The following is a 26,579-nucleotide window of genomic DNA, read 5'->3' as shown; positions in this document are numbered from 1 at the left end:
CGCATTTTCTGTTGTTCGGTACATTTGGCCTGTAGCAAGCATCTTGAGAACCAAGGATTATCTCGAGGTTACAGGAATGAAGAGGTGAACTGGAGTGAAGGATAAAGTAAAAGCACCTTGAGGGCCCGTTTTGTCACGTTCATCTGCGCCATTACATGTTTCTTGAGATGCATTGCAATTTTCCATTTTCGATGCGTTATATGTAGTGAATGAAAACTTGAAATTCATTCCTGGAACCTTCGACGTGATGATTCATCCAATTTTTGGCATTTTTGGCGCTTCAGGACGATTTTTCTTGAAAATTTGGCAACGTAGGGAAAAGGTACAAATCACATTTTTATGTATTTTTGTACGTTCTTTCCGTAATTGTACACGGTTTCTAGATTAAATTAAGTTTCAAACACGTAAACTTGAAAAAACCCCTAAAAATTGGTGAAAATTGGCAACAATGGACCGTTAGGCCTTTTAAAATTCACAGGAAGCCATTTTTATGGCCAGATATGAAAAATACGTAGAAAAATACAAATAGTACACACCCATAGAGGGTGACTAAGGTCGAAAAACATTCAAAAGAGCTGCCTTCAAGTATAAAAAGGCCGCTAAAATCGACATCTCGGTCAATTTTCACATCGTGGGAATCCAGGTACAACTATGATATTTTAATATGTTGTATGGATGAATAAGAGCTGTTACTTACCTGGTACAATATGAAAGTTGTACTCCCCTTTCTTGAACCTTAGGCGCGGCGATTTATCGATTTTTTGCCGTTTTTGACACTTTGGGACCAATTTTCTCGGAAATTTGGCAACGTAGGAAAAAATTTTACTGAACATTTTTTATTCATTTTTTTACGTACTTTTCAAAAGTGTACACAGTTTTTGGATTAAATTAAGTTTTGAATGTGTTAAATGTAAAAAAACCCTAAAAATGGGCCAAAAATGGCAACAATGGGCCATAAGGTCCCTTAAAATTTATCGGAGGCCTTTAAAAAGGCTAGAAACGGAAAGTACGCAAAAAAATACATAGGAATCATCCTCTGGAAGAGTGATAACAGTCGAAAAAGTCGACGAAAATAATTATTTTTCGATTCCAGGATTTTGGGTTTGAGGCGCTGCTGCGCCCTTGCATGGGCTCCGTTCGGTCTAATATTTGGTACAGAGTCTACCTAAGACTAGTACTTTGAAAATATGAAACATTTAGCAAAATTCAGGTGGGGCCGGAAAAGGCCCAAAACGATACTCCTCCTTTATGGTATTGATTTTTGGGAGAGCTACATAGTCCAGTTTTAAAACGATCATCATTCAGAATATTAATTGCATTGTCAGCTGATTGTGGCTGGGAAGTTGATCATATTGACATTGTCGGAGCCTATTTAAATAGTCCGATTAAAGAGACTGTGTATATGCGTCAGCCAGAAGGTTTTGAAATTGGTAATCCAAATGACGTTTGTCTGTTGCTGAAAAGCATTTATGGCTTACACCAATCCGGAAAGGACTGGCACGAGACCTTGACAAAATTAATCATTAGCCGTGGATTTAAACAATGCATATCTGATCCTTGTATTTTCATAGGTGAGCAAGTAATATTAGGAGTTTATGTTGACAATGTATGTGTATGTGGCGAGAGAGAATATGTTGATGCTTTTAAAGCAAATTTGTCAGAAAAATTAAACATTAAGGACTTGGGTCCTATTTCAAATTTTGTGGGCATCAATGTGGAAAGGCCCAACAAACATGTGATTAGATTACATCAAGAACCTTATATTAATGAAACCCTAATTAGTTTTGACATGTTTAATGTAAGAGGATGTGTTACACCAAGAGATCCAAACTGTAAACTAGAGTTTAATGATGACCAGCCTTTCGATGCAACTTTGTATAAAAAGGCAGTAGGCCAATTGCAATTTATCGCTACATGTACTAGACCTGATATAGTTTATGCTGTTAACAAAGCGAGTAAACATTGCCAGTCACCAACTGAAGGACATTGGGGTGAAGTCCTAAGAATCATGAGATACTTAAAACAAACCTCCAATTACAGACTGACTTATGAAAAATCCAAATTAAACCCAACCATTTACTCTGATTCTGATTTTTCAAATGATGTTAATGATAGTCTATCCATATCTGGATTTGTTATTGTAATGAGCAAAAGCGCCATCGCCTGGAAATCTAAGAAACAAGCTACCATCGCTACTTCCACAACCGAAGCTGAATACAATGCTCTTTTCGAAACAAGTAAGGAGGTAATGTGGTTAAGAGAATTTGCCTCTGAATTAAAAATCGACATATGTACTCCGTCTGTAATTTTTGCAGATAACATCCAGGCAAACGAAATGTGTTCGAAGAATAAAGTTACTGAACGCAACAAACATATGAGAATAAGACAACATAAGGTTAGAGAGTACATAACTAATGGTGATGTGTGCGTTAAATTTGTCAGCAGCGATAAGAATTGTGCCGATATGTTAACAAAAGCTCTAAATGGCCCTAAAGTCATTTATTTGTCCAAGAAAGCAGGATTATACCCTACTAATGAATAATTTCATTCTCTTGTATTCTTTCATTCATCGCAATGATGCTTTGCTCAGTTTTAATGTTTAAACATTATGTTCTTCATGTTTAATTTTTTTTATTTCAAAGACTATTTAGATGTAAGTTTTTTTTTGTTTATTGGAGTTATAATTTTACATTTGATTTGATTTGATTTCTTCAGCAAAGAATCCAAAATTTTTGATAATATTTTCTTAATGAGACGTTAGTAATTCAATTTTTTTTGTGTTGTGCATATTAATAATGTTTTTTTTCAATGCACAATTTTGGGAATCTGCACAACAAGGGGAGGTGTTACAATGTAATGTTAAGCCTTACAGTTAGGCAGCACTTCCTACTGTATCCCCTCTTTCTTTTTCTCTGATCTCCTAACCTCACTTCTACGTTTCTTGTTATAAACGTGTAACGACGTGCTGTCAATTTCCTTTAATAAATACTTGACTCAATGACGTGAATTCTTCAATTATTTAGTTCAACAGAAAGGTTGGGGGATGTGTCCCCCAACCATATCTAAATTCTTTTAAATAGTGCGTGTATCTTTCCGGCCGTGCCTCTGTTCGTCCAAAAGATTCATTCAGTAGTTTTCCTTTCAGAACTTCATTCTATATTGTGTGCTGGGTCCCAGAGCCGGGTGGCCTAGTCACATCATGAAATCAGATTTAAAAAACTTAATTAATAATTGTGAAAGTTGCATTAAATATTCAAATGCTAATAGACAAGCTCCGATTACTCCTCATGAGATTCCAAAAATTCCATGGTCCAAAGCAGGCATAAATTTCTGTGAAATCAATAAGGATAAATATCTTATAGTAGTTGATTACCTACTTCTCTAAATACCCAGAAGTATTGCATTTAAAAAACTCAACAGCAGCTGATGCATCAATTGAAGCATTAACATCAACTTCTGCTAGACATGGTATTCCATCAACCCTGGTTAGTGATAACGGTCCACCATTCGACTCAGAAAAATTTCAAAAACTTACCACTTCATGGGACATCAATCATAACACATCATCCTCTTACCATCCAAGACCCAATGGTATGGTTGAGAGAAACAACCAAACTATTAAAAATTTATTCAAAAAGTGTCTTGATTCTCAAGAAGATTTTCACCTTGCTCTCTTAAATTTTGCACTATTCGCACAAAATTACCCTGCACATTTGAACATCTACAACCAAATCTAGTGAATGTAGACAAATATGCAGAGACATTAGAGAAGAGAAAGCAAACTATGGTAGATTGTTATCCTAACGCCAGGCCCTTAGAGAACTCAAGGTAAATGAGAAGGTATATTTTAAGAAAACTCGTAAAGATGTATGACAACCTGCTAAAATTGTAAGTAAATGCATAGAACCAAACTCAAACATTGTGCAAACTGAATCAGGTAATCAGTATATACGGAATCGTGAACACATCAAAAAATTCTTTAAAAAAATTTATTTCAGTTTTGAACACCAAAAATCTACTTCACACAGTAGGTAGCGTGCGGTCCGGATAAGCAAGGCAAGCACTGCTTTCCCAAAGATTTCTAAAGAAAGAATAAAATTACACCTATTACATGTTTTACATTTTAGCAAATACAAAGGCTGTCCAAAAAGTACCGAGACTGGTTCCATAACTCAAAAATCAAGATAGCTAGAGGCTTGATCTTGGTTTCATTTGAAAGATCAACTCAATTTCTATCGATTGACATCAAAACTTTCCGTCAAATATTTCAAAAGTTACAACATTGTTTGCAAAAAAAATATCTGGACCCCCTACCGTTTTTTATGACCACTTTCTCTTGCCGGGAACACTCTCTAAATCAATGATCAGTGCACGGTTCTTTTGTAACTAATCATGGCAAAACCTAATTTCTTTGGAAACACTGTCAAGTCGTCGTCGTCCGACTACGGGTACAAGGGTTCAAAGTACACGGTGAAAGAATGAACCGTCGGTCAGCCACCCCCAAAAAACCCGGGTAATTTTCGGCAGTTGTTGACAGTTCACAGTGCGTGCGTGGTCTACGCTGCAGACAGTGAGTGGTCAGGGTCGCACTGACCATAAGGCCAATCTGCCATTGGCAGATGCGCCCCCCTCAGCGCGCCCCTCTTCCGGCCGCTAGAATAATAATAAAGAAAATGAAGAAAAGAAGAAATGAATAAAAAGAAAAAAAAGAAGAAAAGAAGGAAAAAAAGAAGAGAAAAAAAGAAAAGAACAATATAAATAAAAAGCAAGGAGAAAAGAAAATAAGTAAAGAAAAAATGCCTAAAAATTATAAGTTAACGGAAGAAGCTTTAACCCCAGTAGCAGAGATTGCAATTTCATTGCAATGGATTGTGAGTTGATTGCAAATTTTGCCTGTTGCCTATACGTTCATTTAAGGGCGCTGAGAAAGTTGCAATTTGATTGGAATGAGTTTGCAAGAAATGTAAATTATGCTTGTTGCCTAACCTTCTTTTTCAAGGCACTATAAAGACTGCAATTTCGGTGCAATCATGTTGAAACAAATTCACGCCATGTGCCTGACATCCAATTTTCTAGTTGTTTTAAAGTTTTTTCGACGTAAATGTTTCACCTAATACTTTCTATATTGTTTTTTATTTTTTGTTCTTGAGTAGCCGATAGTTTCGCGCGAATGAAAAAATTTTCATTATGTTGAAATGTAATTTTTAGTGTGATTTTCTCTCACTCTCCCCACTTCCCTCCCCCCTCCCTCTCCCCGGTCTCCTCCTTCTCTCTTAATTTGAGGAGTAAAATTGTTTCAATTTTAAATGAAGCAATTTTTATTGTATTTTTTTTTTTATTTTTATTTGTTTTTTTGTTTTGTTTTTTAATTTTTTTCCCAACCGTTCTCGAGATATCGATTTTTAAAGTTACGATTTTTGCACGTTTCCGCGCGGAGTTCCGGCGAGTCAACTGAGCGCCGGCAAGCCGCACGAAGCGCGATGTCTATTTACCGACTTGACCGGCCACTATCATTACTTTCCCCGTGGCCGAGCGGTAGAGTGTTCGCCTACCGACTCGATGATCATGGGTTCGAATCCCGCTTCTTGCTCTTGGTTTTAGAATACGCCGCATTGCGTCTTCACAAGTTTTATTTATTTTTGACACACACGCCAGGGGGTTCGCCCCTGGCCGCTGGAAAATTTAGGGGTTGAAATTTAAACGTCGTCAATATTGAAATTTCTTTGCAAAAAAATTGCAACTTTTTACAATGAGGGGGTCGGATGTTGTGAAATAATTGAAATTTTCTTGCAAAAAAGTTGAAATCATCTGGAAATTTTATTTCATTTCAATTGCAATTATTTCGTTGCAAAATGCTACTTGGGAATAGGAGTTAATTACTGAAGAACCCCATTTCCCCATAAGAAGCCTGTATTTTTGGAGAAAATAAGGGGCAAAAAAATTGAAGCAAACAGGCCATACGCCATATCATTTTAACGTTACTTTTTGCGTAGAATCCATATCTGAAGTCAAAACACACCCTTGCCATTTGAAATTTTCGACTTGCGTCCCTCCAAAGGCCTAAAATATTTGGGGGGTCGTGGCCCCCAAAATTTTGGAGCAACAGGGGTCATATGGCATATCAATAAAAAGGAATTGACATACCCTCTTAAAAGACTTTTAAATTTTGAAATTTGAATAATTTGGCCGCTTACAGCATCGAATTGAAAATTGCCTCGAAAATGCCCCATCAAAAAAATGGGGGTTTAGGAAAAAAGTGCAAAAAACAAAATGTTCTTATTTTTTGCCGTATAGATTCCGAATCCGAAGTCAAAACTAGAGTCCCTTTATAACCCAGAGTTAAGACAACTCACTTTTGGTTAGGCTGAAAGTGGCCTAAAAAAAAATCCAATTCTGATTGGTTCTCGCTCATGGAGGCCGAAACGAGTGCACCAAGATGGCGGTACCTCGAATGTGAACAAAAGTAATGAAAATATAACTAAATTGTGGTTTATCAAGAGTGAATTGTTATTTTAATCGCACCAAAATGAAAATATATTAAGAAATTATCCACTAATCAATCTAATTTTAAGGTTTTGATCAGTTTTTGTTGATGTTGTTGTTTTTGGATGACAGACATCGGAGGATTCCTTATCCTTATCCCTCAATATCGTTCGTTTGAGTGCACTCGTTTCGGCCTCCATGGCCAGCCAAGGCCGGCTGCCAGTCAGCTGATAATCGAGTTGTCTTAACTCTGGGTTATAAAGGGACTCTAGTCAAAACATACCCTTCCTATTAGAGAATCGCAAGAAACGGAGACCCTCCAACCCCCAACCCCCCCCCCCCCCCGGGAGTATTTTGGGGGGGCTGAAAATATTTTCATTCGATTCTTTAGGGTCGATTTACCCAATGAAAATTTTTGTCCCGAGGCTCAATTCTCCGCCGTTTTCGAGAAAAAGATATTGAACGGGTGGTCTAGATCATACCCTGTATAATAATGAAGCACTGAGTGAGAGAAGGGAACTTCTGGATTATGGTGGTTCAGAATCTTCACTAATATTTCATTCGTTGTAAGGGAAGTGAATGCATGCATTTCATTAAAGCTTGACTGGATTTTTTTGCATGATTCATTATTATTTTCCATAAAAGAAATTCAGGAAAAATCACCCTCCTAAACTGTTCACGACTCTTCCCAGGAGAGCGCGCGTTGTATGAAATGTTGCGCGGCAGCACGAGTTACCAACCTACGTGTTATTGGAACTAACGCCGAGATATGTGCTTTGAGTTCTATATTATTAGATGACTTCCAGATTTTTTTCGACTAAAATATTTTGATAGCAGGTAGAGGGTATCTAGGCTACTGCACTTCATTTCTGCAGCTAACTCAAAACCGCCAGAAATCGAGTTATGTGATAGGCGACTTACACCGTCGAATTGTCATTTATGAATATAACATGTATTAAATAAGTTTCTTGTTAATCTAGTGTATTCATGCATTTCTACCATGTTAGCACAGTATGTTTCTCACACAGTTGGTACACCTGTGTGACCATCTTTTTTGAGGTTACATGATGACTAGTTTTCTGTGTTTTTTTTTTAAGATATTGATAGATCGTATTTGATACGTGCAGACCTTTTTTCTTTTTGTGTTAGCTATGATGATGGAAGAATAAAATAGTTTTTTATTCTTCAGACCAAGCTGTTTGTGCTGTTTCTCATTTTCACATCTCACAGATTATGAGACTTAAGCGCTCTGATAAACGAATAAGTGTGAATCAGTGATGAGATCTCCTTGGTGAAACCTGTGCTTCGACTGAGCTAAGTGCGTACTCAATGGACTTGAACTTGAACTTTCGTGCGTTGTGAGAATCGGTTAATTGGTGGCTCGGTGATTGTGTCTCAGTTCAGCCTAAAAGTTGTAGCAAGATGGCAGTAGATAGTGACCTTAAATTCAGCATCCCGAAATTAGATGAAGATAATTATTTCGCGTGGTCGGTGCGAGTGAAAGCGGCACTCATCTCAAAAGCAGCTTGGGAAGCGGTAGAACCAGGATACCCAGCCGGATCAGTTTTGACCGAGGCCCAGGAAATCAAGAATTCAAAGGCTTTGGCATTTTTGTTACTTGTGGTAAGTGAATATCATTTGAATGACATGGGAGATTGCTTGAGGGCCAGAGAGGCATGGGACATCCTCCACGAAGCACATTCCAATTAAGTATGGCTTGTTGCATCAAATTATTTTGACTAAAGAGCTGTTCAACGTTTCGAAAGATGAAGAAACTAGTGTCCATGATTATGTCGGTAAAATCCAGAATTGTTACCGGAAAATGTCTAAGGTGGGAATTGAATTCCCTGACCAAACCCTGGCCTTAATTGTCTTAATGGGCTTGCCAATGGAGAAGTATGAGGGTTTTGTCCGAGGATTAGAGCGAGAGGAGTCAAAGTTAACGCTCAACTTGGTCAAGATAAAACTCTTGTTGGAAGAGAAACGGCTTAAGTGAGACGAAGGTGATATTTCGGGGAAAGCTTTTTCACTAAGGACTGAGAAAGTTGGAAAGGACGTGTTCAAGAAGTGTAAGAAGAAGGGAACACCTAAGAAGATTATATGTTTTACATGCGGTGAAGATGATGGACATAAATCATGGCAATGTGAAAAATTCAAGCAAATGATGAAAGACTCAGAGGGCAGAGATAAGGAACCAGCAAAGAAAGCTACTGTGCTCACTGTAAATGACGATGAAGATAGTGATGCAGTTTCAGTTTTGTGTGCTCGTCAGAGAAAATCTCTACGGTCCTCAGGTGCCACTCACCATATGGTAAATGATAAAAACCTGTTCGAAACTTTGAGTCTTAAACAAGGAAATGTCAAACTAGGTGACGGGAAACCTGTCAATGCCAAAGGTATCGGTACTGTTCGTGTTAAACTTTCTGAAGAATGTGGTGGAAGAGCAATCTTGTTGACTGACGTGCAACATGTGCCAACATTAGAAGACAACATCATCTCGGAAGGATGTTTAGAGAGGAAAGGTTGCAAAATTATCAGAGCTGATGGAAAAGTTGTGGTATCCCTTCATAATAAGATACTCTTCACAGGTTTTAAAATTGGAACGCTGGTTTACGCTACTACGAATAATTTCAGTGGAACGATTGAAGACATGAAGAACAAGCTGACTAGGGTGTCTTTAACTACATGGCATGAGAGGTTAGGACATCTTCACCTTGATGCCTTGAAGAAACTCCCAGTTTCAACCACAACTGGAGGCAAGCTACCTTCAAATCTTGACTGCAAAGTGTGTATTCAATCAAAGATGCAGAAACGCCCGTTTCCGGACTCTAGTAAGAGAGTTGAAGAACCTTTAGGTCGCATTCATTCTGACGTCACGGGTGAGATTAAGCCAACATCCCTGGGAGGAGCGAAATACATCATCACATTTATCGATAATCATACCAATTTTGTAACTGCTATACCCATCAAGAAGAAAAGCGATGCTATGATAGAATTCATTTAATTCCAAAGAAAGGTGGAGAGAGAATCTTCATGGCAAGAAAATAAAAAAGCTACAGAGTGACAATGGAGGAGAATACCTGAGCAACGCTTTCATCCAGCATCTGAATGCTGAAGGAATTCTTCATCGTTTGTCAGTACCTAGGAACCCACAACAAAATGGAAAAGCAGAGCGGATGAACAAAACACTGATGACGGTTGTGAGGTCTTTACTCATTCAATCTGGACTTCCAAACTATTTTTGGGCTGAGGCTCTTAAAGTATTAAACACTTAAGTGCTTAAGTAGTAAGTAGTAAGTACTGGCAGTAGCCAGTTATTTGCGGAACCTAAGTCCTTCAGTTGCCATTGAAAACCAGGTACCACTTGAACTGTGGAGAAGTAAGAAAGTTGAAGAGTCGGAACTCAATGCGCTAAGAGTTTTCGGATGCCAAGCATGGCCAGCAGTGGAATCTCCTGGCAAGTTGAACCCTAGGGCGGAGAGATGTGTGTTCATAAGCTATCAGGAAGGCGTTAAAGGATACCGTCTGTGGAGTCTGCAGAGAAAGAAAACAATCCTGAGTCGTGATGTCATTTTTCAAGAACACATTTTTCCATTTAAATCTGAGACCGTTCTGGAAAAACCACTTGACGATACACTACAGGTGAAAAATGATAAATTTGATTTTCGTCTCTCTTTCAGCGATAGTGAAGAAACCGTGAATGCAGTTGCAGATCACCTACCAGAAATTGTAGATCGCACAGAAAATGACATTGAGCCACTGCCTCCTGTAGAAAACCAAGGTGCAACAGCAGTTGATGCTGGCATTAGGCGCTCTAACCGTGACAGAATTGCTAAGCCATTGTGCAATTTACCCTGTTGCGATTCAACGAAAATAATAAAAACGCGCTTGCGGTCAGTGATGGTGCAAGACAATCTTGAGGCATTTATGCCGATGGTTGACAAACGAGACATCCTGCTGCGTATCTCTGATGAACAGATCATTCAAAAATTGTGCGAGAAAGGCACAGAACTCCGCAAACTCCTGAGCATGTAATAGATCTGTATTCTGTCCCCTTGTCTCATTTTTCTTTTCTTTAGCTATGTAGCAAGTATATTTATTGCTCCTACTTTGTTAAAACATTTAAAAATTTAAATTTAAAATATATCGTTTTACTTTTTTATACAATATACGGGGTCTGAAATATTTCTTGTTTTCTTGTGTCCCTCATGTTCAAACTGTCAGTTTTCAAAAGCATGATTTTATTGGATCTCTTGAGCTCTGGCTTGCTTCTTCCAGAGATGATGGTGTTTGGATGCCTCCAATAGCTTTTCTTTGATTGATCGATTTTACATTTTTCCGAATGGGATAAGTTCCCGCATACTCCTGAGCGAAATATCACATTGCGCCCCCTTCGCAGGCTAAGGGTCTGCGCCCTCAGAGGTGCGCCAGTCCGACCCTGAGTGATTTTGTTTCTGTGTTCGAAATTTTTGATATCTTCATGGAAAGAGATAAAGCAGTGGTATCGAAAATTTCAAACACAGAAACAAAATCACTCACTATTTGCAGCGTAGACCACGCACGCAATGTGAACTGTCAACAACTGCCGAAAATTACCCGGGTTTTTTGGGGGTGGCTGACTAACGGTTCATTCAGTCCCCGAGTACTTTGAACCCTTATACCCGTAGTCGGACGACGATGACTTGAAAGTGTTTCCAAATCAATTAGGTTTTGCCATGATTAGTTGCAAAAGAACCGTGCACTGATCATGAATTTAGAGTGTTCCCGGCAAGAGAAAATGGTCATAGAAAACGGTAGGGGGTCCAGATACTTTTTTTACAAACAGTGTTGTAACTTTTGAAATATTTGACCGAAAGTTTTGATTTTGATCTCAATCGATAGCTATTGAGTTGATCTTTCAAATGAGACCAAGATCAAACCTCCAGCTATCTTGGTTTTTGAGTTATGGAACCAGTCTCGGTACTTTTTAGACAGCCTATGTATAATTTATAAAAGGTGTTGAGTAAGTAAATGCATTAATAACAGAAAGAGAGAGAGAGACGGATAAACGTATAGAGCCACAAAAGTAGGAAAGCGGCAGAGCGAATGGAGTAGCGCAGCGCGCTGCGCGGCCTCAACACGGGCCAACTCATGCTCTGGAGAATCACTTGCAATCAGCTGAGCGGAGATCACTGCTCGGCGGCGGAATCAAGGCAGGCGGGGAGAGCCTCGGGGGGAGGCGGTTCCGAGTCCTTAGGCCTCGATAGACGTTCAAATTCCGAACTAATTCCGATCAAAGTAGACATGCTGATGACTCGTGGTCACCATCTACCATCAAATTTTGACGGGCCGCACTTTTTTGTTCAAAGTAAGATCAGAACGGAGTGTCACCATTCATCATTTCCTGCCACAGGAAACATTTCTGCCAAGTTTTCATTTTAAAATGAAGCAAATTAATGAGTTTAGGGCTGATGACTCCCGACACTTTGATGCTACTTTGATCGGAATTGGTTCGGGAATTTGATCGTCTATCGAGGCCTCTTCTCTGCGCGATCGCAGCTAGCTTTTCTTGGCCCGTCACCGCAGCGCGCTGCTTCTGCCTACGATGCGCTATCTTGTTCCCTCTTTCCGTCGCGGTTGTAATTGCTCCTCCGGAGCAAATGCCCTTAAATTCTATAAAATTTCGCTCAAATTTCGCTTGGTGATGAATTAGACAATTCTCAATCATGTTTTATATGCAGAAACCTGTTTTTTTTTGGGGGGGGGGAATTTAAGTCAAAAAATTCTAAATTCTGTAAAGACTATAATACCTTAAGTAAGTGGCAAAATTAGAAGTTAAGAGCATGGAGCCGTCCTCCAATGCTGAATAGCATTCGAAAAAAGTTGAGTACTTAACCGAAATCATAAGTAAGAGAGAAAGAAATACAACCACAGTTTTTGTTGGACATAGACAATCTGTCCTAGTTGTATTAATGCTATGTTGGTAGTACCTATCCAGATTTATGTTGGTAATACCAAGTCACGTTCACGGTTGGTGCTAACCTCTATTATCTTTTGTAAGATCCTCTGATCGCTCATGCTTATGTGCTTCTCTTAATACAGCTTGTGTCAAAGACATAAAGACGGAGTGCTCGTATCTAAAAGCACGGAGGAAAAATAAAGCCTGGTTTGACGCTGGGTGCTTGTGTGAGTGTGTAAATGAGCGCGGGAATCCATGGCGGCAAACGGAAATTTGATTTGAACTTGTCCTCTTGATTTTTCCACATTTCTTCTTCGAAACGTATTTTAAATGCCTAAAACGAATATATTAAGAAAGTTGGGACTGCGTCCTACTATAATACATTTACTTTTGCTCGGTAACAGGCAGTAATCTCAGATAAAGTTAGTTTTTCTTCTGCTCATGGTGGTTCTACCGGTTCAAACAGGCCGTTACAATCGTAGATGACAGTTACTCCCAAATGAGATTAATCGGTCGACGACGGACCAAAACTAACCTGAAGTTATACAAATATGAGTGTGTAAGTGAATTTGGGCAAAAATCAACCTAATATACTTTGTTTCCGCAATTTCATTTAGTTCCCGCCCTACATTTGAATTTTAAACTTGTCCCGATTTCGCCGCCAATCCTATAGCCAATAGTAGAGGTGATTGAAAAGAAGCTCCATTTTTTGCTTTTAGCGCTCCGTCTTTATGTCTTTGGCTTGTGTATCTAATGGTCTAATCCTCTGCTGCGTTCTCGTTCTCCTTTACCCAAATGCTAGCTTCAAAAGGTTATTGGCCCACCACCGCTTAACTACTTAATTAGTAGTGATGTGCGTTTTTTCCTTTTTCGCGTGCCCGCGGCTCTATGAGTTTTTTCCGCAAATCGGCAAATCGGTATCCGGCACTTCACGAAGCATCCGAGATTATGTAACTAACGTGTAACTCGAAAATTTCGTTCGTTATATCGTGAATCGGTAAATCCTATGAGCTGTACCCGAAACATCGCGAGTTATTCTCTCTACATCGCGGAAACTATTGTGGGACTGACTTCAGGAATCAACCATGTCGCAGGACTCCACTGGTGCTGGTGCTGAACATGCTGCTAATCTCCAAACCATCATCGCTGGCTCAGCATCTCTACCGACCTTTGAGAAACTAAAGGGCCAGGAGAATTTCTCATTGTGGAAATTTCAGATGAAAGGCTACCTCGATTACGATGACCTGTGGGATATTACGGACCCCAGCAAGCCAGCCAACCTCATGGTATCGGAAGTGTCAGCGACTAAGGTAAAACAGCGCTTTGCGCTATTTAACCTTAGTATAAGCGACAGCTAAAATTTGTTTGATGCTCGACCCCTGTGTATTGTGCATGTTAGAACTGCTTCTACCCCTTCTGAAATCTAGAAGAATCACCAAAAGGCTTACGAAAGTAGTGGCCTATCTAGAAGATTGCAACTCTTACGCAACCTCTTCAGTACTCTTTTGGAGACATTCACCAATATGTGAAAGTATGTGAGCGAAATTCTAAATCTAAAACAGCAAATAGCTGAGATTAGTCAACCTTTAGAGGATGAATTCATAGGAGTTGTAGTAAGGCCATGTGGCATCATAGCCACCATTAATAGGGTGTGTGCCCGACCTGGCAACAGCCACACGGACGACGAGACACGAGCCACTTGCCAGAGCCGTCCTCCTTGCTTCGAGTGTGTATGTCGTGATCTCGCTATAATAAATGTCTTTTATGTCTTTGATCATCCGCGTCTTATATATTTCGACCACCGACCCACATCATGGCGACGAGGATAACGTGACGGAAATCATCGGATTCACCCGATCAGCTAAGTAACTGGGGACTGGCCATGCACCTGTTATGCCACCATTCTCACTGCCGCAGATCACCAGAAGAAAATGGGTAAATAGATTGTTTTAAGTCATCCCCCGACATGACGCTTAAGCAGAATCCACAGCTAGAGTGATTTCAGTGAATTTTATCCAATCGACTTGATTCGAATTGTTTTTAATTTTTATAATGTCTTGGTCTCCATACGCTACAAGGTAATAACTGATAACAGTAGCGGTTGAAGCACCTACCATTATTATAAGCTAAGCAATTATTGCATTCCAGAATTTTTCAAACTTGCAATTAAAACGATGGAATTGCGAACTCCCGATCCCCTTTCTCTCATTGGAAACGTCCATGAAAACCTGAAACGCTTCAAAAAACAGTGGTTCAATTAAAGTATAGGCTACGAGTTAGACAAGAAAGATGAGAAAGTCCAAGTCGCTATCTTTCTCAATATATAAGGCACTGATGCAGAAGAAATTCTTAACACCCTCATCATTACTGAAGCTCAAAAGAAAACAGTAGATGGTCTTCTAAAAGTTCTAACTGAATTTGCCAAGCCTAAACTAAACATAGCTTACTGTAGATACTTGTTCAATATCATGATCAACAAGAAGGGGAATCATTTGATCAATTTTATATGGCAATTAGAAAATTAGCCGAAGATTGTGGATTCGAAAAGCTGAGAGATTCACTTATCAGAGACCGAATCATCATAGGCATCCATAATGTTCAACTGAGAGAACTTCTCCTCGGCGAGGAACTGCCGTTAGAGAAAGTAGTTTCCTTGTGCCTCTCCGTTGAAGTAGGAAAGAAGAGGTCGGATGAAGTCAATCAACCCAAAGCATCAAGTGTTGATCTAGTCAATAGTGGAAGATTTCAAAGCAACCTCTCAAATCAAGGAAACAACTTCGCTGGACAAGGACGAAACAACAACCTTGGACAAGGCTACAACCATCAAAACAGGTACAACTCGCCCAATCAACAGCAGCCATCGAGAATCATTGACTGTCGTTCCTGTGGTCAACAACATCCTGTGCGACAGTGTCCTGCTTATCGGCAGCAGTGTAAGAAATGTTTGGGTCGAAATCATTTTCAGAAAATGTGCCGTATTAACGAAGTGATTTGTCCTGAAAATTCAGCACCTTCAGTGCACCTTGATGAAGTCGAAGCTTCAGAGTATGTTTATATCTCAGAAATTAGTTGCATTCCACATAATTATCGGAAATTAAAAAAAAAAAAATCGGGAGGTGCAGTAAGGCCATGTGGCATCATAGCCACCATCAATAGGGTGTGTGCCCGACCTGGAAACAGCCACACGAACGACGAGACACGGGCCACTTGCCAGAGCCGTCCTCCTTGCTTCGAGTGTGTACGTCGTGATCTCGCTATAATAAATGTCTTTTAGTTGATCATCCGCGTCTTATTTATTTCGACCACCGACCCACATCAGGAGTTTTAATGCTTGGTGGTGTAACTCCTGAAAATGATGCAATGGTGTTAGCCATCGAGAATTCCAATACAGTCATAACCTCAGATCTTATTAAGGGTAAGCTGTTGGATCAGGATATTAAAACCAATGAAAATAGACAAGCTTTCTTTGGAGGTCGTTCTAAATCCAAGACTTCTAGATGTAATTTGTGTAGCAAGAAAGGTCATTGGGCAAACAAATGCCGCCAAAAGATTACATCTCATTTAGCCACGGCCCGTGGCGCCACGCAACAAAAATTGTTGCGTTTAGCCACAACTTATAGGTGCTGTGGCTAAATGAAACAATCAAAATGAGTGTGGCTAAATGTAACGATTTTTGTTGCGTGGCGCCACGCAACAAAATTTGTTGCATTTAGCCACACCAAAAAATTAAGAGTTTCAGTCCCCCGCAGACTAAATTACTGATTTTTGATACATTTACATTCTTTCAAAGACATCATAAAATTCTCAATGACATTTTCTGTTCCTTTAATACTTGGACAGAGCTCCCTTTCAAAGTTTAGAGGTAGCTTTACCAATATATCCTACATAGAATTATTTTCCACTCAGCAGTCTAGTTTATTTTTTCTAAGTATTACAGAATTGACGGCAAAAATTTCATGCAAGAAAAAAGCAGTTCGAAGCAACTCACCATTCACTGTGTCTAGTTCTCCTGAAAAGGTAAGATCTTTCAATTCCAATCTTCCTATATTTTAAATACACTTTCAGCATCGCACTTCACAAAATTCCGTTAATAGGCGGCCAGTTGCTCCAAATTACAAAATCTATAGACCGTTAGAAAGCTGAAAGAAAGAGCTGTTTCATGGTATAGTTGGATTTTAGTTTGCGATAAGATTTGTCCCTGTAAAAAATTTAAATCTCTTCGATTTCGTGATATTTTTGAGAAAAAAACCGAAAAGTCGATATATTTTTCGAGGAGCTCGAACAACACATTTCGATTTTTGGCTAAAAACATAGTATTTTCACCCTACTTAAAGATGCCGAAGATATCGGAGATGTACATTCACTTTTCATAAAACTTTCCTTCAACGGAGCCGTGCGTTTCTACTCCCTTATCTGACCTGAAGCCTCCTCTTACTTCAGATATTCCGCATGAAGAAAGTTTAGTGAAGCCATATCAACAACTAATTGGTTCTCTCCTCTACCTTGCTGTAACGTCAAGACCAGATATTGCTTATGCTGTCACATTTTCAAGCCAGTTCAATACAAAGCCGACTTCCAAATATTTTGGTGCAGCAAAACGTATTTTGCGTTATGTGAAAGGATCATCTAATATTTCTCTGTGTTTTAGGAACTTAAAGGAAGACATCATAGGATTTTCTGATGCTGATTGGGCGAACAATTGCCCAAGTAGGAAATCCTTCTCGGGAAATGTGTTTGTTTATTCTGACGCTGCTATCTCCTGGGAATGTCGCAAACAAGCGACAACATCACTTTCTAGTACAGAGGCAGAATATATTTCTCTGTCTGATGCTTCCAAGGAAGCAATATACTTAAAGAATTTACTTTCAGAATCAATAGATAGATCTGGTCCCATTCTAATTAATTGTGATAATCAAAGTGCTCTAAATTTGTCAGAAAACCCTATTCTCCATCGACAAACCAAGCACATTGATGTGAAATATCATTTCATTAGAGAACAGATAAGAAATAAGAATATTAAAGTATCTTATGTACCCGATGAAGAAATGATTGCTGACGCTCTCACAAAACCAGTTCCAGCTCCCAAATTAAAGGTTTGCGTTAAAGGTTTTGGCCTGATAAATTAATTTTTATTTGATTGTAATATTTTTCTAAATAAGAAAGCCAAATCCTTAATTACAGTTCAGTTAAACTTTGTTTGTTCAATTGTTATCTGATTTAATCATGAACTGAAATCCTTTAATACAGGCACTTAAATTTCTTGTATCTTTATGCATAATATCTTTCTTAGCCTGTGATTTCTTTTTTACTGTCCAGATTGAAGAGAAGTGTTGGACATGGACAATCTGTCCTAGTTGTATTAATGCTATGTTGGTAGTACCTATCCCGGTTTATGTTGGTAGTACCAAGTCACGTGCACGGTTGGTGCTAACCTCTGTTATCTTTTGTAAGATCCTCTGATCGCTCATACTCATGTACTTCTCTTAATACAGCTTGTGTCTAATGGCCTAATCCTCTGCGTTTTCGTTCTCCTGTACCCAAATGCTAGCTTCAACAGTTTTTCAAGACGTTCCATCAGATTTCATCCGAAAAATAGAGCAAATAGAGTAAAATTCTGAGAATTTCCTGGGGAGGCTAGGGGGAGGAGGAAGGGAAAGAGGCTACGTTAACCCCCGCCCCCTCCCGGATGGCGAACGCTAGAGCTTGCCCTGTCACTGAACCCACCGCACGCCACTGACTTCACATCATAAGCCCTCTGTTGATGTTGAAAAACAGAATACGGAATCAAATATTGAATCAGCTGAATTTCCAAATACCATGCCTCTAAAACCCTCTGTTAAAATTCAACGCCCAGAAACTCTAACAGTCAGTGCCAATGAGTCTGACTCTGAATTTTCCACCTTGCAGGCTCCCCCTCCCCCCCCCCCCTCCCCCCACTATTCAAAAGAGAATACAGACCTGCTACACTTGTAACGTCTCAACAGAAAACAATAGGCAGAGGTAAAAGAATCTCAAAGGCACCAGAAAGATATTCCCCTGATTAACAAATTAAAGTTCCTTGTGATTTCATGTTTTGTGTTTTATCAATTTCAAATATTATTTTAATCATTAACAATTTTAGCATCTCCCATTTTATATTAGTTATTATTTAATTCAAATAATGAACTAATCATGTTTGTTATTAGCTGTGTATTCAAGTCATTATCATTTTTGATTTTGTTGAATGATGTTAAATACTTTAAGTATTATGTGTTGTATTAATGATTGTTACATAAATCTTATCTAATTAACTAGTTTTAATGTAAGCATTTTCTTTTCAAATATAAAAAAGGCACATGTCGATATGGCAACTATAAGCGCCTAGCCGCCCAGGCTCCTGTGGAAGCGGCTCCCTTCAATACACTACTGTTATGGCGTCCACGTGAATTGTGTCTTCTCTTCTTGTCGTCCTTTCCCACCAACTTAACATCAACCATCCGCCCTGCAAAGATAATTTGAATTCAAATCATCTTATGAATAGAATGCCATGCACTTGAAGTGAGCACTTGAGGTTTCATGTGCCTGGGGAGGCGCCTTTCAAATTCACTGCTAATGGAGTCCCTGTTTTCTTCTGACAAGGGTATTTGAATATTGAAGTAGTTGTGGATTAACTTCCTAAAAGCTAACTCAGCAACTCAGGGTGGCCTTCATTGGCAATGGCGTCGCAAAGAGCGACGCCAAGAATGGCACAATTTGGACCAGCGGGGATTTTTCTGAAACCGGACCCAAACGATACCTTATAATACCCTAAAACTCTGGTAAAAATTTTGGCTTGAGTTCATGCACGGTTTTTGAGAAATGATGGGGCAAAGTTGCGAAATCGCCATCATTCTGGACAGCATTTCTACAGCAAAAAGACGGGAAAAATGGACAAAAAAGTTACACCTTTGATGGGTTTTGGCTGTAAATGTTCTCATTGGGCCCCCAAGCATTTAACTGTTAGGTTTCAAAAATTTTGGTCGCACAGTGGTCCAAACTGGGGAGAAATTGTCGACAAATCAGGATTCTTTGTCAAATTTTTAGAAACAGAAGTAAAATTGTTGGTCTGCTGCAGTTTTCATGGCTATAGTCCACACCACGAAAAGTGGCGGGTGAGGGGCGAAGACAGTCGGCCGGTCTAGTCTATCGTTGAAGGGTTGAAGCGCAGGTATTGGCCCGTAGTTGAAACGGGGTAACGACTGGGCCAATACCTGCGCTTCAACCCTTCAACGATAGACTAGACCGGCCGACTGTCTCCGCCCCTCACCCGCCACTTTTCGTGGCGTGGACTATAACAATGTTCTTATCGGTCCTCAATGCATGAAATTGTGTTCAGCTTCACAGATGTACATCGCACAGTGGTCAAAAATGGGGGAATTAGTGGACAAATTAAGATCCTCTGTGAAACTTTTTAAAAATGAAGAGAAACTGTTGGTCCCCAGTAGACTTTAGATCCCGGAAAAATTCATGTTTTTAATTTTTTCAATTATCACTGCATCCTATAACAAAACTAGAGAGGAGATTATTAATATTGATCATCACTCCAATTTTGATCTACTTGATAAAAGATTGAATGAAGTAGAAAAGGTAATTTCTAACCAAGTCCAAAACATGACAAATCTCATCAATTCAATAGATATATTAGCGAAACAAATTGTAACACTAATTGCAAGATTGGAAGTCATTGACGATCCCTAAACAGATAACTCTCTACAATTTAGCTTTAGCAGTCTACTTATCCTATATTATTTAGGATAAATCTAACTATTTGTTATAAGACTTCAGTCTTATAATTTTAATCACTCGCCTCCTAACGTTCCTCGCTTCGCCTGGACATACAAGGAGAAACGATGTTAGTTTCTGACGGTCTACCCGTTGAAACTCGTTTAAAAAAATTGAACCGTATTATTTAGAAATAATCGGGCTCTATATTTTATTTCTCCACCTACTCATTTTAGGTCGGTATTTTTGTTAAAAATAAATATGTAGCTATTATTAAGGCTAAAGTTAAAACTGCTTTTAAAGACGTACAAGTCTAAAAGCTCTTCTCTGTACAATGTTTAATGTATTTGTGCAAATAAATAAATAAATAAATAAAAAAAGAAAAAAACTGCATGTCAGACCGTATTGTTTATAGAACGTTGTTATAGAATAGACTTTGTAGCATTATCTCAATAAAATATGCAAACTTTCAGAAATTTAAAACAAGAGGGAAAAATGGAGAGAAAAAATTAAAAAAAGATTTAAATAGTAAAAAAAAAAATTTAAAGAATTTTTCCGGGATCTAAAATCTACTGCACGGTGCGCCTGAACTCACTTTAAATGCGACTTTGTTGTACATCAAAAATTCAAGTTGGAGGTTGTAGTGGGGTACTACCTGATGGGTTTTTGGGCAATTTCGAAATAGGTTGTCGGAGCTCGTCGAAAAATAATCGCATTTTTGTGGTTTTTTAGGGGTAAAATAGCAAAATTGGCCTCGGGGCGACAAATTAAACCCCCTCTCCCTCATCCTTGCCTTGACCGATCTGAATTTTTAGTATGTTTTTACCTGGTATAAGATGGGACTTTTCTGAAATTTTCATGCCCATACAAATTTTTTTGCTCCCGCGGCAGCGTTGCAAAGTTGCGGACTCCAAAATATCGAATTTAATGATAAAATGAAGGTTTCGGAGTGTGATTTCCATTCAAAATCAAAAATTCAAATTGTAAGTTGTAGTAGGGTACTGCCTGATGGGGTTTTGGCCAATTTCGAAGTAGAGTGTTTGAGATTTTTGAAAAATAATCGAATTTTTGCGGTTTTTTAAGGGTAAAATAGCACACTGAGCACGGGGCGGCAAGTTAAACCTTTTCTCTCTCATCCTTGCCGTGACCGATCTGAACTTTTAGTATGTATTAACCTGGTATAAGATGTGACTTTTCTGAAATTTTCATGCCCATACAAAATTTTTTGCCCCCCGCGGCAGCGTTGCCAAGTTGCGGACTCAAAAATATCGAATTTGATGATAAAATGAAGGTTTTGAGGTGTGATTTCCTCCAAAATTTCACGAAAAATGTGCAATCTGAGCGTTTTCGATAAGAAAAGGCATATTTGAACAATTTAGAGTTGCAGTGTTGCCAGGTTTCGATTCAAAATTCGTCAAAATGACCCAAATCGCGTTGCAACCTCGAGCGCTGGATTTTTATTTCGTTCAGAATTGGTTATTACGGTTCTTCTGTACTCTATGCATTTAGGTACCGTGAAAATGATGCCATTACTTACTTGATGGGTGCAGCTAACTCAAAAAGGGAGGCCGGATAAAGCGATGAGTCGGGGGAAAACGAGCGGTTCGGGTTGACAGAAAGTTCTTAAATATACTCCATCACCAGAAAGTAGAATTTGAGAACTTTCTCCCACCCCCCAAACCTTATTCCTGTTGCAGTCAATCCTTTGAACATCTTATCTGAAATTTTGCCCCCGAATTTTTCCCAAAAACATGAAAAATAAAAACACAAATAAAATGGGTGTAAATAAAATTTCAAAATTAATTTAAATTTTCTTGGCAACGCTGCCGCGGGGGGCAAAAAATTTTGTTATAGGCATGAAAATGTCAGAAAAGTCACATCTTATACCAGGTTAATACATACTAAAAGTTCAGATCGGTCACGGCAAGGATGAGAGAGAAAAGGTTTAACTTGCCGCCCCGTGCTCAGTGTGCTATTTTACCCTTAAAAAACCGCAAAAATTCGATTATTTTTCAAAAATCTCAAACACTCTACTTCGAAATTGGCCAAAACCCCATCAGGCAGTACCCTACTACAACTTACAATTTGAATTTTTGATTTTGAATGGAAATCACACTCCGAAACCTTCATTTTATCATTAAATTCGATATTTTGGAGTCCGCAACTTTGCAACGCTGCCGCGGGAGCAAAAAAATTTGTATGGGCATGAAAATTTCAGAAAAGTCCCATCTTATACCAGGTAAAAACATACTAAAAATTCAGATCGGTCAAGGCAAGGATGAGGGAGAGGGGGTTTAATTTGTCGCCCCGAGGCCAATTTTGCTATTTTACCCCTAAAAAACCACAAAAATGCGATTATTTTTCGACGAGCTCCGACAACCTATTTCGAAATTGCCCAAAAACCCATCAGGGAGTACCCCACTACAACCTCCAACTTGAATTTTTGATGTACAACAAAGTCGCATTTAAAGTGAGTTCAGGCGCACCGTGACTGGGGACCAACAGTTTCACTTCATTTTTAAAAAGTTTCACAGAAGATCTTAATTTGTCCACTAATTCCCCCATTTTTGACCACTGTGCGATGTACATCTGTGAAGCTGAACACAATTTCATGCATTGAGGACCGATAAGAACATTGTTAACCATGAAAACTGCAGCAGACCAACAATTTTACTTCTGTTTCTGAAAATTTGACAAAGAATCCTGATTTGTCGACAATTTCTCCCCAGTTTGGACCCTTTATGCGACAAAAATTTTTGAAACCTAACAGTTAAATGCTTGGGGGCCCAATGAGAACATTCACAGCCGAAACCCATCAAAGGTGTAACTTTTTCGTCCATTTTTCCCGTCTTTTTGCTGTAGAAATGCTGTCCAGAATGATGGCAATTTGGCAACTTTGCCCCCTCATTTCTCAAAAACCGTGCATGTACTCAAGCTAAAATTTTTACCTGAGTTTAAGGGTACTATAAGGTATCGTTTGGGCCCGGTTTCAGAAAAATCCCCCATGGCCCAAATTGTGCCAAAAAACGGTCGTTTTTGGCGTCGCTCTTTTGTGGAACTTCTGCAATGTACTCAGTAGGCCATGAAATGCGCAGGATCAGTAAAATCTCAATATTTAACAAAATGAGAGTCAAACCCTTCAGTTTATTTTGAGATAATTTTGCGGGTGGCATACACTACTCCTGAGAAGTCTGTGAACTTTCATGCAATATTAAATTTCATTTTACATCTCTGATAAGTGATGATGACAAGAAATTTTTGAAAAGAAGAAATGGATGCTGACGCCGGTTGCTGAAGACTCATTCTGGCTGCGATTTTTTCTCTCCTAGAATGCAATGATAAACGGCGGCACTGCAGCGTTTTTCTTAACGGGAGAAAAGGTCCTTCACTCGACTATCAGGCATTAAAATTAACTTCATGATAAAAATATTTAAATGTTAATTAAGTACGTTGTTGCCTTAAGTCCATTCAACGGGTGGATCTCGCTCACAGTCCGTAAATTCAAAACACCCGTGCACAATGCGCCGCCATCTTTGTTGTTTACATGAAAACGTTGACGAGCTCGATCCCCGATTACGCACCACCCCGATGGAGATTCGGGGTTAACCGCCGAATTCCAACAATTGACCGTCCAAGTCGCCAGTCGGAAAGATTCGTAAGCAGATCGGCTTCGGCGCCGCCATGTTCCCGCTCTATAACGCGTACATTCGAAGATTCACGGCGGTCGGTTCAAACATGTTTTCGAGGACCCCTAAAGAGGAAGCGTTATATCTCTGCGGAGACAATTTTTCGTGAAATTTGAGCAGGCGCGTCGTTCTTCTCGTACCGAAAACTGTTAGATTTGACTATTTGCAGGCAAATCCCTCCCGAGCTCAACTGACCCATTCTTCGTGAATTGATCATATCATTATGCATCAAAGCGGTCGCGGATTCCGTGCTTCCGTAGGTGATTAAATCATTTTTTTTTGCTTGCAAGTTAATTCACGAATCTGTGAAAATATAGAAAGATAGCTAGATCTGAATGGGTAGAAATATGGAAAGGTACCTGGATGTAACTAGGTGAATATATAAGAAGATATCATGATTGTTAAAAAATTAGTTGGACAGTTTTCGTCTTCAGTAGGCAGGGTTTGTGTTGACACAGAGTATTCTAGGATAGACAAACCCGGTGCTGATACAGGTAGTGGAAAATAGGGGCTTGGAGGACAAGGCCCATACGTGCAGTTTTTGAAAAAATTGAAACATTAAGTAATTATTTCAAGTAAAAGTGATGTAGTAGTGTTTCATGCATATTTTATGCAATAGTTGCTTCCAAAATTCCAATTCTTAAGCATTAAAAAGTGAGTTTAAACTTTCTTTCCACCATAAGGATTCATGTAATTTTGAAACTTCAAATATGTACTTCTCGAAATAGCAAAAATTTTACATATGCGCCTTGTCCTCCAAGCCCCTCAAATAATGCCACAGTGAGCCTGCTATGGGCGTATGAGATCTTTTCCAAGGTAAAGCTTCGCAATTTTGAGTGCTTAAAAACGCCTTTTCTTTAGGTCCATCTTATCTTCATGAATGACGTGCATTATCCTGCCACTATTAAGGAGGACGCGCTAAAGTTTACTTTAAGGATATTACGTCTGTTGAAACTGGCACTGTTGACCTCGTCATTGCAACCCTGCAGTTCCATTATTTTGTCAGAAAGCTTTTATGCAAAACTAAATGTAAGCAAGGCAAATACAGCTACAGAAAGGGTATCCCGGGATAAGCATGTCAAAATGCCCTTGTGAACGGATTTTTATTTTAACCATTTTAAGTCATCAAGGGTGTCCTAAAACTTAGGTTTTGGGGAATTTTAGCCCCCCAACCCCCTCCGCCCCCCCTCAGACCCCCAAAAACCGCTTTTTGGGGCTATTTTTGACTATGCTAACGTCTTTTCCTCATAACTTTCGTAATTTTCGATAGAATTGAACCAAAATTTGTCAGAATCTACATCAATTAGCTTAGTTTTTGTAGAAAAAAATTCATTATCATCGGATAATATTTTAGCTTCTAATAAAATTCGTAAAATTTTAAAAAAGAATCATTTTTCTCCTTTTTTCGCGCTAGGTGACGTATGGAAACGAGGACACAAACAAAAATTGCCTCTTTTCTTAAGTTATACATCCAATAAGATACAGAAAAAATTTCGTGTTGATCGGAGTGGTGCGCCATACTTAAAAACGCAATTTTCTAACCTCAAAACGGCCAAAATGCCACCATAGCCTCCTTTGATGACTAGGCGTGGAGAAATATGTAGAGAGAAACATCCGGTTTTATCGTCTCACCTCTTAAGTGATCCACTTAAGTACCTTGAGCCAAAATTTCGAGTTGATCAGAGTGGTGCGCAACATCCAAGCACGCAATTTTCTAACCTCAAAACGGTCAAATTGCCCATTTCGGCACCCATTATCACTCCGTGTCAAAAAATAAGGAGAGGGACATCCGGTTTTATCGTCTCACCTCTTAAGTGATCCACTTAAGTACCTTGAGCCAAAATTTCGAGTCGATCAGAGTGGTGCGCAACACCCAAACACGCAATTTTGTAACCTCAAAACGGCCAAATTGCCCATTTCGGCTGATTTCGGCACCCATTATCACTCCGTGTCAAAAAATAAGAAGAGGGACATCCGATATTATTGTCCTACCTCATAAATTAGACACTTTAGTACATTTAGCCGAAATTTCGTGTCGATCAGAGTGGTGCGCAATACCCGAACACGCCGTTTTCTTGTTAATTTAGTTACTAGAATTTGCCAGTATCTACTCAGTGCACTACTACGTATTATTGAAGTTTGGAGGAGGGAACGCTTCTACGTGGGGGATAAGCGAGCCTCCCTACTGTCATATAATTCCTGGGAGTTCAGAGGTTTCGCTGAGTGATTGGGTCTGCTACGCGGTAGGGTGCCAAAATGAACTTTGAAAACTTCAATAATACGTAGTAGTGCACTGAGTAGGTACTGGCAAATTCTAGTAACTAAATTAACAAGAAAACGGCGTATTATTGAAGTTTGGAGGAGGGAACGCTTCTACGTAGGGGATGTGCGAGCCTCCCGATTTGAGTCCCAATTTAGTCGAAATTTCGTGTCAATCAGAGTGGTGTGCGACACCGGAACACGCCGTTTTCTAACCTGAAACCTCCCAAAATTCCCATTTTGGCATACATTATCACTGTACGTCAGCGACGAGCCCGCTTGAAAAGTGCATGATGCACATTTCAAAGTTCATTTTGGCACCCTACCGCGTAGCAGACCCGATCACTCAGCGAAACCTCTGAACTCCCAGGAATTACATGACAGTAGGGAGGCTCGCTCATCCCCCACGTAGAAGCGTTCCCTCCTCCAAACTTCAATAATACGTAGTAGTGCACTGAGTAGATACTGGCAAA

The 26,579-nt window shown here is 39.3% G+C and overlaps 1 protein-coding gene and 1 long non-coding RNA gene across 6 annotated transcripts; one reads left to right on the top strand and one right to left on the bottom strand.

Annotated features, from left to right (window-relative positions):
• The first annotated feature begins 6,841 nt into the window (after positions 1-6,841).
• Positions 6,842-19,565, top strand: LOC109041534 (uncharacterized). 5 transcript variants are annotated; one of them, XM_072297214.1, is made up of 3 exons: positions 6,842-8,106; positions 16,351-16,438; positions 17,070-19,565. In XM_072297214.1, the coding sequence occupies exons 1-2, from the start codon at positions 7,906-7,908 to the stop codon at positions 16,423-16,425; spliced, it is 276 nt and encodes a 91-aa protein (XP_072153315.1). In that variant the 5' UTR covers positions 6,842-7,905; the 3' UTR covers positions 16,426-16,438; positions 17,070-19,565. The 5 variants fall into 5 exon arrangements, 3 of the variants coding, with proteins under 3 accessions (XP_072153315.1, XP_072153314.1, XP_072153316.1); XR_011899310.1 differs by having other exon boundaries at positions 6,846-8,106; positions 16,359-16,438; XM_072297213.1 differs by having other exon boundaries at positions 16,351-19,565.
• On the bottom strand, positions 18,659-25,119 carry LOC140224070 (uncharacterized). Its single transcript, XR_011899312.1, has 2 exons — positions 23,389-25,119; positions 18,659-18,902 (listed from the first exon to the last, which is right to left on the bottom strand). It is a non-coding gene; the product is annotated as an uncharacterized lncRNA (long non-coding RNA).
• Positions 25,120-26,579: the final 1,460 nt, after the last annotated feature.

The sequence above is a fragment of the Bemisia tabaci genome, chromosome 2 (genome assembly GCF_918797505.1).
Source record: "Bemisia tabaci chromosome 2, PGI_BMITA_v3".
NCBI lineage: Eukaryota > Metazoa > Arthropoda > Insecta > Hemiptera > Aleyrodidae > Bemisia > Bemisia tabaci.
This window is presented reverse-complemented; position numbering and strand designations above follow the sequence as displayed.

Excerpts from the sequence above, each read along its gene's own strand:
- LOC109041534 (XM_072297214.1), top strand. The coding sequence starts at position 7,906 with ATGGCAGTAGATAGTGACCTTAAATTCAGCATCCCGAAATTAGATGAA. Across the intron at positions 8,107-16,350 it reads TGGCATTTTTGTTACTTGTG|TATTACAGAATTGACGGCAA; the intron begins GTAAGTGAATAT and ends ATTTTTTCTAAG.